Source organism: Physeter macrocephalus, chromosome 21 (genome assembly GCF_002837175.3).
Source record: "Physeter macrocephalus isolate SW-GA chromosome 21, ASM283717v5, whole genome shotgun sequence".
In the NCBI taxonomy this organism is placed as follows: domain Eukaryota; kingdom Metazoa; phylum Chordata; class Mammalia; order Artiodactyla; family Physeteridae; genus Physeter; species Physeter macrocephalus.
The window spans coordinates 119,460,844-119,472,632 of record NC_041234.1 but is presented as its reverse complement, the minus strand read 5'-3'; the positions used below and the strand labels follow the sequence as shown (position 1 = coordinate 119,472,632).

The following is an 11,789-nucleotide window of genomic DNA, read 5'->3' as shown; positions in this document are numbered from 1 at the left end:
ACCAACAGATGGAGAGATATACCATGTTCTTGGATTGGAAGAATGAATATTGTGAAAATGACTCTACTACCCAAAGCAATCTACAGATTCAATGCAATCCCTATCAAATTGCTTATGGAATTTTTTACGGAACTAGAACCAAAAATCTTAAAATTTGTATGGAGACACAAAAGACCCCGAATAGCCAAAGCAGTCTTGAGGGACAAAAACAGAGCTGGAGGGATCAGACTCCCTGACTTCAGACTATACTACATAGCTACAGTAATTCCACCTCCTAGAGTAATGGAAATAAAAACAAAAATAAACAAATGGGACCTAATGAAACTTCAAACCTTTTGCACAGCAAAGGAAACCATAAACAATACCAAAAAACAGCCCTCAGAATGGGAGAAAATATTTGCAAACGAAGCAACTGACAAAGGATTAATCTCCAAAATATATAAACACCTCCTGCAGCTCAATATTAAACAAACAGCGCAATCCAAAAATGCACAGAAGACCTAAATAGACATTTCTCCAAAGAAGACATACAGATGGCCAAGAAGTATGGAGGTTCCTTAAAAAACTAAAAATAGAATTACCATATGACCCAGCAATCCCACTACTGGGCATATACCCAGAGAAAACCATAATTCAAAAAGACACGTGCACCCCAATGTTCATTGCAGCACGATTTACAATAGCCAGGTCATGGAAGTAACCTAAATGCCCATCGACAGATGAATGGATAAAGAAGATGTGGTACATATATACAGTGGAATATTACTCAGCCATAAAAAGGAACAAAATTGGGTCATTTGTTGAGACGTGGATGGATCTAGAGACTGTCATACAGAGTGAAGTAAGTCAGAAACACAAAAACAAATATCGTATATTAATGCATGTATGTGGATCCTAGAACTGTGGTACTGATGAACCGGTTTGCAGGGCAGAAGTTGAGACACAGATGTAGAGAACAAACCTATGGACACCATGGGGGGAAAGCTGCAGGGTGGGTGGGGATGGTGGTGTGATGAATTGGGCGATTGAGATTGACATGTATACACTGATGTGTGTAAAATTGATGACTAATAAGAACCTGCTGTATAAAAAAATAAAAACCTAATAATAAAAAAATAAAAATAAAAGAAGACATATACAGGTAATTATATGTTTAGGAATAGTAGAACCCAAACATATATATTAAGGATGGAAGGCACCGGGGAAAATGAGAGGACAAGGACCTTGTGAAATCACATTTTATTAATAGCCTTTTGATAGTCCTCACTTAATAGTCTTAGTATAAGTTTTAGGTAAGTGTGTGAGAAGAGTCCTGAGGAGAGGATATCCCTTTCTTCTTGGTGATTGTAGTTTAAAGATCTCAATTCTACTTTGGAGCCCTAGATACCCCATAGGCAGCAGAGGATGCTTTGTTTACAAAACTGAATCACAAAAGACCACAGCCATCCATAGGGGAAAATCTCTAGACAAGAGATTACAAGTTGGTGGTTTGCAGATGTCATTTATTTGATCTATACAGTGTTAATAACCTTCAAAATTATCCTCCAAGATTTGAAATTTGGGAGATGTCATACAAAATTCCAGATTTGTTTATTATTTTATGAAATCAGAAGATTGGACAACATTGGACTCAAATCCCCACATGGCCGCAAACAGCTGGGGCTGAGTAGTGGCTGTCCCTTGTATATGTACACTTTCTGCTGTCTCCCTGAAAACAGGGTCCAATGTCAGTTGCCATTAATCAACTCACTTAATTGATAGATTTAAGAGCTCCTAGTTGAATTAAGAGGAAAGTGACATAGTTCTTGTACCCATAGCTATAAAAATTTAAAATAAATAAATAAAAGACTGAAAGGACTATTTCAAAAAAGATGGCAAGTTTGCATTTCCTAATAAAAATGAAGAATATTTATACACTGTTTCTATGCATACACAGTATGCTTTTGTTGAAAAATAAAACTTCAGATATCAACATTATGCAATCCATTATAAGAACCATAATTGATATATTTTAAAAGATGTACATTGAAAATCTTAATTTTATTAAATAGACTGAAAGTTCAACAGGTTTTGTATTTGAATATATACATTAAGTGTTGCTGCTGGGAAAAGCCGTTATGCATTAATTAAGCAATAAACCTTCACAGGCATCAAGATATTTTATAGACACAAGATTTATAAAAATGTCTTTAATTGCAGTAGAAATTATACATTGAACCAGAAGTATTTTTGTCAGTGAGTTGAAGAAATGACTGAGACCATATCAGGGCATATTATGTTTAAAAGTTAGATTTCTTGTGGCATTTTCTTTTGTCACTTATGATAGTTATGTGTATTTTCTCATAATTTCAATGAGAATTTTGATGTGAATGAACAACTTTTGGGCATGTTGTCCATTATAAGCAAATCAGAAAATGGTTTACTTGAATATATTGAAAAAAGTCCTAAAAAATGTAACATAAGCAGATCACAATTAATACATGTAAGTGTTAATGTCAAACTTTTATGCAATACGTATCCAACATTGCAAAGTTTTGTAGGGATACAGAATTTATGTTCATTCACTGGTAGATTGACTAGCAATTATTTGCTCTGTGGTAAACGGTTTAAGTAGAGCATATTATGGACATAATAGCTGCCATCATGAGCTGGAGACCTCCCAATGACTTGAACAATAAACAGCTCAAAAATGAATGAAGAGGGTGAGCAGTATGGTTGTCAGCTTCCCTTTATTATGAGCCTAGATATCTGAGTTAGGGGGGCAAAGTGCTCACCCCAAGTATAAAACCCACTGTGCAAAGAGTTAATCTGTGTCTGGAAAGAAAGCAACTCTATTCTTTTAAGATACTGACTAAAACTAAATAACCTCACTCCTCATTCCCTCACCATTTCCTTACCCACACCCCTGTTAAAATTAATCTGTACTAAATTCTGTACTCGACATTGGAATTCCAAATACAAGACCTGACATTAACACGCTGATGCAGAAGAAATGGTGGCAGGTTTCTGGTTTGCAAAATTAAAGTGGTAATAAATTTCAAAATAAAATTGTAATCATTAATTATTGCTTTTTTAATTTGTAATTTTTAATTTAAAATATCCCCAGTATGATATTTTACATTATTTCATATGTTCACCCCATAATTAATTAAAGAAAAATTTATTACATTTCTAGCAGTTTATTTTTCCTACAACTAGCCTGATTTGGTCATTTAAGATACCTCTCTAGCTCCTGTGGGCATTTGAATTTGTGACATCTGCATTAGGTAATATTTTAACCATTCCTCCCCTTGCCCCTACTCTCTATCCTCCAAGAGAAGGAAAAGTTTAACAATTAATTGGCAGTCCAGAAGACTGTGAGTCATTGAAGCAAGAGACCACTTTGGGTTTACTTCTGTGTATCCAGCATAAACTGTTAGTAATTGTTCAACAAGTATTTAATACATGCATGGATAAATGTACTTCAGTTGAAGATATACCACATGCCTAAAACTCTTTTGGGATGGAAGTTGTATTTCAATCTCATGCAAGTTTAGTATCAAAGATAATCATTTTCCTTTCCCTTTACTTCTCCTTCTTGACTTTGTTCTGCCTTAGATGCCTATACAACAGCCGAAGTAGTTTACTCTTGGACTCTTGGGAAGAACAAATCTGTGGAAGTGGCACAGGATGGCTCTCGACTGAATCAATATGACCTGCTGGGCCATGTTGTTGGGACAGAAATAATCCGGTCGAGTACAGGTATTTATTTATTTTATTTAGCAAGCATTTTTGTAACCTGTACCACATACCAGTCACTGTTTTAAGTGCTTATAATAACTTATGTTAACAAAACAGTCTTGTGAGGTAGGTACTATTATCTTAAGGAAACTGAGGCATACAGATGTTTAGTAATTTGTTCCATGTCACAGTTATGTAATGTCAGAGCCAAGATCTGAACCCAGGCAGATTGGCTTCCAAGATCATGCTTTTAACCACGATGCCCTGCTGTCTCTTCGTGAGTTAGGTCAAGGTCATTAGGGCTGGACTGTGGTAGAAGAGAAAGCAGAGGGAAGCCATGACAGTGGGAGAGCTAAATTTTGATCCTAAAGTTTTCATGAAAATATTTGCTTAACTCCACCAATACAGAGGTGGCAAGGTAATAACCCCAGGAGAGGCCAGAACACAGCCAGGAGGTCCAGGAATGAGCCATGGAATTATTTTCTGAAGTGAATCACCCATTTCAGAAACAAGTGTGTCTGGCAAATATTGCCAGGTCCTCTCAATGGCTCTTCCTTGGATACTGATAAATGGAACTTAGAGGCTTGTTCTGTAGCCTTAAGTGCTATCTATTTGGAAACTGACCAGTTGTAGGGGCCTGAGGAAGGACGCACCCTGAATCCCAACGAACTTTAGGGTATTTGACAAAATGGAGTATGTCTTAGGGGCCCACATATCTTACAATATTTTTTGCCATGAAAGGGTGGGAACTTTCAACACTTGTCTCCATGGAAGGTCTCTGAATCCACAATTATAAATGAAGTAGGGTACTCTTGTCCTTTTTTTCATTAGCTGGACACTGCTGTTCCCTCTCATAGTATTACAGTATGTCTGTGGTCTGTTCTCCCTCCATCCTAGGACCAGGGGCGGGAACCTAAAAAAAAGCAGCATTTGAAATGGATTTAAAGGACAACAGGATTTAGAGATTTGAAACTTGGTGTGGGGAAAGGCTATTCTTGAGAATGGCAATAGGGAGGTTCAAAAGGCCAGAGGTTTGTGAGAACATGATCTCTTGGAGAAGGTCAGCTGATCTGTGGGGGTGAGGGGAAAGTACCCACCTGGCCAGTTCTGCTCTCCCCAAGCAGGTAGAGGGAGGAGGACCTTTAGTGCCTGCATATACAAAGTGTATTTTTACTGTCCTACTGTGACCCTTGCATTTTTGAGCAGACGCCACCTCCTGTTGTGGGGTGCCACTGCTGCTGCAAACGACCTCCCATCTGAGATCAGAGCCTCCCCTCCCTCCCACCCCAGCCTGTGGGCAAAGAGCACCCAGGCTCCTGATGAAGGCCCTGTGCATCCCAGCACAGCAAGGCGGACCCCTAGAGACCAGGGGTAACCCAGGGGCCCTGGAGGTCCACCCCGCAGAAGGGAGAGAATTCCTGGGGCTATAGCATCTGTTCGCTCTCCTGACTTCCCCATCCCTCCTTGGCACTGCTCACCTGGTATCAACTTTTGAGACCCATCATTAGCCATCCAAGCAGCCCCATTTCATTTGGTTAAACCACTGTTTGTTTAGTCTTTATCGCACGTTCATGATAGAAAAATTAGAAATATCAGAGGAGCAAAAAATGTAAATTAAAATATTCTTTAATTCCACCATCTAGAAAAAAACTTTTTAGAAGAATTTCGTGCATTAACTGATTATTATACATTTTGGTGTGTAACCTTTAAGAAGGTTCTCTTTGCACTTTTAATATAAATATGTTTTTATATAAATGGGACCATAATATTGATACTGTTTTATAAGCTGTTTTTTATGTAATTTTATATTGTAAGCATGTTTTCTTGTCACTAAGTGTACAGGATCCAAATAAAATGTACACACAAGCTAGTGATATATTTTTATTCAGATATAATTGACATTCGTTTCAAGTGTACAACATTATGATTCAATATTTGTATGTATTGTGAAATGATCACCACAGGAAGTCTAGTTAACATCCATCACCATACATAGTTATAGAATTTTTTTCTTGTGATGAGAACTTTTAAGATCTACTCTCAACAGCTTTCAAATGTGCAGTATAGTATTCTAACTATAGTCACCATGCTGTACATAACACCCCAAGGACTTATTTACTTTATAACTGGAAGTTTGTGCCTTCTGATTCCCTTCACCCATTTCACCTAACACCTACCCTTGGCTTCTGGCAACCACCAATCTAGTCTTTGTATCTATGAGCTTGGTTTTTTGTTTGTTTGGTTTTGTTTTATGGATTCCACATATAAGTGAGATACAATATTTGTCTTGCTCTGACTTATTTCACTTAGCATAATGTCCCCAAGGTCCATCCATGTTGTTGCAAATGGCAAAAATTTCCTTCTTTTTATGGTTGAATAATATTCCATTGTATCTATATATACCATATCTCTTTAACCATTCATCCATGGAGAGACACTTTGGTTGTTTCCATGTCTTGGCTATTGTAAATAATGCTGCAGTGAGGATGGAGGTGTATATATCTTTTTAAGCTAGTGTTCTCATTTTCTTCAAATAAATACCCAGAAGTGAAATTGCTGGATCGTATAGTAGTTCCATTTTTAGTTATTAAAAAACATTTATTTATTTATTTGGCTGCACCGGATCTTAGTTGTGGCATGCAGGATCTTTTAGTTGCGGCATGAGAACTCTTAGTTGTGACATGTTGGATCTAGTTCCCTGACCAGGGATTGAACCCAGGCCCCCTGAATTGGGAGCGTGGAGTCTTAGCCACTGGACCACCAGGGAAGTCCCCCATTTTTAATTTTTTGAGGAAACTCCATACTGTTTTCCATAATAGTTGCACCAGTATACATGCCCACCAAGAGTACATGAGGGTTTTCATTTCCACACATCCTCACCAACATTTGTTTTTTGTTGTTAGTTCTAAGTAGTTGGTAACAATATTTTAACAATTAGAATGGGCATATATTAATTATTACCTGTTTTATTTTACTCTAAATTTAAAAAGAAAATTAAAAGGCCATCATCTGAGGCCACAGCCAGCCTTTTTGACAATGATAAGTGTTGCTATCAGTGGGAAGCATAGCATTTCATTGTGGAACTCAATAATATCTTCATCTTACTGGATCATAATCCATTTAACCAATTACCTATGATTATTTTCTGTTTTAATGCTATAAAGAACACTGCAAAGACCTTCTTTTTCCAGGAGTCTTAGCCACTGGACCACCAGGGAAGTCCCCCATTTTTAATTTTTTGAGGAAACTCCATACTGTTTTCCATAATAGTTGCACCAGTATACATGCCCACCAAGAGTACATGAGGGTTTTCATTTCCACACATCCTCACCAACATTTGTTTTTTGTTGTTAGTTCTAAGTAGTTGGTAACAATATTTTAACAATTAGAATGGGCATATATTAATTATTACCTGTTTTATTTTACTCTAAATTTAAAAAGAAAATTAAAAGGCCATCATCTGAGGCCACAGCCAGCCTTTTTGACAATGATAAGTGTTGCTATCAGTGGGAAGCATAGCATTTCATTGTGGAACTCAATAATATCTTCATCTTACTGGATCATAATCCATTTAACCAATTACCTATGATTATTTTCTGTTTTAATGCTATAAAGAACACTGCAAAGAAAGACCTTCTTTTTCCATGTAACATTTTGTTCCTATGTAATTACCTGCCTAGGATAAAAACAAAATATTGAGATTGCTATTTCAGAAAATAGACACATTAAAAAAATTTTAATACATATTGACAAATTGCCATTTTAAAAGGTGAAACAGGGCTTCCCTGGTGGCGCAGTGGTTGAGAGTCCACCTGCCGATGCAGGGGACATGGGTTCGTGCCCCGGTCCGGGAAGATCCCACGTGCCGCGGAGCGGCTGGGCCCGTGAGCCTGCGCGTCCAGGCTTCGCAGTGGGAGAGGCCACAACAGTGAGAGGCCCGTGTACGGCAGAAAAAAAAAAAAAAGGTGAAACAATTCACACTCTCATTATCAGTGTATGAGCATGCCAGTTTCCCTTCACTCTTGGCAATGCAGATGTTATGGATTGAATTATGTCTCCCCAAAAGATATGTTGAAATCCTGCCCCCCAGTGCCTCAGAATGTGACCTTGTTTGAAAATAGGGTTATTGCAGATATTAGATTATAATAGCAAATTAGTTTTGAAAACATGATACAGTGCACCTCCGTAAACTATGCAGGTGTAAGAAGGAATGAGGAAGTTCAATGGGAATATCTGCAGGATATACTGTTGAGTGAAAACAGCAAATACAAAACCACCAAAGACTATAAGGATATATATTAGTATAGGAATAGTATTTCTAGAATATACACAAGAAGCTGTTAATTGTAGTTAAAGGAAGGAGAAATGAAATGGTTTGAAGGAGGGAGACTTTTTGCTGTATATTATTTGACACCCTTTGGTTTAGAAACCATATAAATACTACCTCACATAAATGTATATTGTTTTCATGTGACTATAAATTATGGGCATTCCTTTCTGAATTCTGATATGCTCCTCTATGTGGGGTCCAACATACTAATGGGAAGCTGGGCCAGAGAAAAACCCACAGTCTGTGGGTGTTCTGTTTTGTGTGAGTGGTTTTCTCTCTGAAAGCTGTCAGTCCTCAGCATGAAGTAGTTCTAAGCAGAGGGCTCCTGCTCTTTGCTCCAGATTCAAACATGTGTTAAATAAAGGAATGAAATTTCTCTAAATTGGTGGCTACTTCTTCACACTGTTCCCTACTTCAGCACTGACTCCATTTTCCCTTATTTGCAATATTTACATTAATTTTCTAAGAGGAGCCTGATATTATTTTTGCATCTTTCCTAGAAATTTGACCATTTGTTAGAAAAACTCTCATTACTGTCATTGTGCATATTATTTGTTTAGACATGGAACATAGGTAAGTGAAGACAAATCAGAAAATAAGAGCAGCGTGGCCGGTGTGTTTTGACCTACCTGCAGATGCCATTCTGCGGGCGGGGCGGCGCCAAAACCCCATGACTGCTTAGCCAGAGCAGCAGTTGACCCCTGAGGTCACCATTTTGGTGCAGTGAGGCAACAGCCACCAAGGGACGTGGCCCAATTGCGTGGCTCCCTGCCCCTGGAAGAGGGCTCTGCTGGAGTTCTGCAGTTGGCTTGAGCTCCGCTGTTGGGCGGGGCTTTTGTATCTACTCCTCTGTATGCCAGAGCTGCGGGCTGCTCTCAGAAGTTGGGTTCCCTTGCAGTTGAATTTAGACTGCTGACTGTACTTTTGATCAGGCGATGATGCTGGCAGGGGACCTGATACCACCTCCAAGATTCGCACAATGCTGGCTGTAAGTTATGCCATATTCCTTTGTGCTAGCTGACCCCAAATTATCGGGCCCTGCCGATTCCCAGAGCGTTCCCCATGAGGCAAAGCAGAAGTGAGCCTCCAGGGGAATGCCCGGGAAAGCTGGATATCTGCCTTGGGTTCTCATTTCCCCACTGGAGAAACCATAGACTCAGAGGTACCCTCTAGGTGCTGCACTGAGCTGGCCTGGGGGAGGGAAGAAGGCGACAAATTGATACCACTTCTGTTATCCTTCTAATGTCACTTTTCTTGGTTTTCATGCCCCAGATGGGTGCTGCTTCAGCTTTACTTCTTAGATCTGGGATTTTCACAAAGGTGTTCTCTTCCGTTGGTAGCTGCTAAACCATATTTTTGTGACAGGGTACTAGAGCCAGGGCTGTCCTATTCCACCACCTTGCTGATCTTAAATCACTCTCTTTGCTTCTTTGGAAGAGAAACAACAAGATAGAAATTGAAGGAAAGAAGGATAGAAAAGGAGAGGCTTAAGAAAATATATTCAGTTATTTAAAACAATGGCTAATTTGATAAGCTTTTGAAAAGTCCACTTGCTTTCCCTTCAGATCTACAGAATATAACTTATATAAAATACATAATAAATATTATTCATAAATATTAAATAGTTTACATGATCAGATATAGGATTAATAGACAGGAAGGAATCCAGGGGTGTGAGACTAATATGTGGAAGGGGAGGAAATTCCCCAAGCTAATCAAAGTCCAACTATTGTTAAAAATAAATCTTCAGTGCCTCCTCAGCTGAGAAAAAAAGTGAACAGAAGGACAGGGAAAGAAAGCAGTTGAAATGTACACAGATAGATAGGAGAGAGGGGGAGAAGGAGGAGAGGGGGGAGGGAGTGGGGAACAAATAAATAAAAGGATTGAAAAAAGCGGCAGAGAGAAATAAAAGCAACCCCAAAGTTAGAAGGAAGAAATTCTACAATTTTGTATGACAATTCTTTGCTAAATTAAAACTAAGCCTACTTGTATTTTTCATGTTCACATAAACAAGCTAGAATGTGAATACACACACAATATGGATTGTATATTGGGCTTTGGCTAAGCAGATGGTGCTTCCTAGGCTTAGGTACAAGGGAGTGGGCGAGGTAGGAAAGTGGGAAATTTCCTCATTTGGGAGACATACTGAAACCAAATGGGGGCAGAGAGAGAGAGAGAGAGAGAGAGAGAGAGAGAGAGAGAGATTGAGAGAGAGAGAGAGAGAGAGAGAGAGAGAGGTGAAAAAGAAGAAGCTCTAATAAGAAAGGTAGTAGAGCAACAACCAGATTGCATGGACCTTTGGAGACTCTTTGGGGAAATTTGCGTTTTACTCTTTGAGAGATGGGAAACTATTGGGGAGCCTTAAGCAAAAGAAAGACTGAATCTGACTTTTATTATAATAGACTCATTTTGGCTGGTACGCTAAGAATGCATTGAAGGGGACAAGTACAGAGGCAAGGCACGTTAGGAAGCTATTACAGTACTCTAAGTAAGAGATGATGGTAGCTTAGTCCGAGCTGGTAACAGCGGAAGTGGTGAGAAATGCTCAAATTATAAATATATTTTGAAGAACTGTCAACGTATCTGTGTCCGTGTCTGCATTTGTGTATGCACACATGGAAACATGCACGAGGGAGGGAGAGGGAGCGGTCGATGATGTTAAAGATTTTGAAGAATTTTGATTTGTGCTCCTGAGAGCTACCATTTACTGAGATAGGAAAATCTGTTGGAAGGGATAGTTTGGAGCGGGTAGGGAATGGAGACAGTAAGAGCTAAGATTTGGACATGTTAGGTCAAGATACCTATTAGATCCGCAAGTGGTGATATCTAATGCGTAATGGAATATATAGGTGTAGAGCATTCTAGGGAACCCTAGGTTTGCCATATCAAAGTACCAGAAACTGAATGGCTTAAAACAACAGAGATTTATGTCTCCTAGTTCTGGAGGCTAGAAGTCTGAAGCCAAGGTGCTGGCTGGTTTGGTTCCTTCTGGAGGCTCCTTTTATACGGAAGAGGGGGAGGGGGCCACTGTAGTGCTGACCAATGACTGAGCGGGACCACTGACGGGTCGCTCATTGACAGTTGCTTGCCTGGGGGAGGGGCCCACTGCAACACCGACCAATGGCTGAGCGGGGCTGCTATAGCTCACGCCTGCCCCACTACTATTACAATTCCCCACTGTCAATGTCCATTCCACAATCTTGTGGGAAAAGGAGTGACGATTTTTCTGGCTACTTCCCACTGAACAGGGGAGATGAGGGGGTGATTGTGAAATGGAATTGATCAGCTTTGGGTCGAGAATATTCCTTTAAAATGTTAGTAAGCAATACAATTCTTTTTATCTACAACTATTTGAACCTGATGAAATTCCTTCTACAATGAAATTTTAATCTCAGTACTCACTCTTTTTGAAGAGCAACCTTAAGTCTTCTAAGGGTTCATAAACCCATTGCTCTCTAGGCCTCTCAGGAGTTGGGTCATTTTCTGATGACAGTGGTGCTGCTTTCACCCGAGTGTGATGAATCCATGGCTTTACTCCAGCTAACCTGACAGATGAGTGTGTGGTAAGTAATACCACATGTGGTCCTGTCCACCTTGCGGTCAGCTGGTGCTCAGTCCCTTGTCCCCTCCAGGTTTTAAGGAGGACTCAGTTTCTGGGCCAGAAAGGATGTAACATTACCTCAGTTGGATAGGCACACCTGCTGGCAACAAACTCATGAACAGAGGTTAGTATAGTGCC

At 39.4% G+C, this 11,789-nt stretch overlaps 1 protein-coding gene across 1 annotated transcript in view; it reads left to right on the top strand.

Annotated features, from left to right (window-relative positions):
- GABRA3 (gamma-aminobutyric acid type A receptor subunit alpha3) overlaps window positions 1–11,789 on the top strand; it is a 268,649-nt gene that overhangs the window by 228,552 nt on the left and 28,308 nt on the right. Inside the window, exon 7 of the mRNA XM_024116769.3 lies at window positions 3,598–3,741. Within this exon, the coding sequence (XP_023972537.1) occupies window positions 3,598–3,741 (144 nt within the window). The remainder of the gene's footprint in view (window positions 1–3,597; window positions 3,742–11,789) is intronic.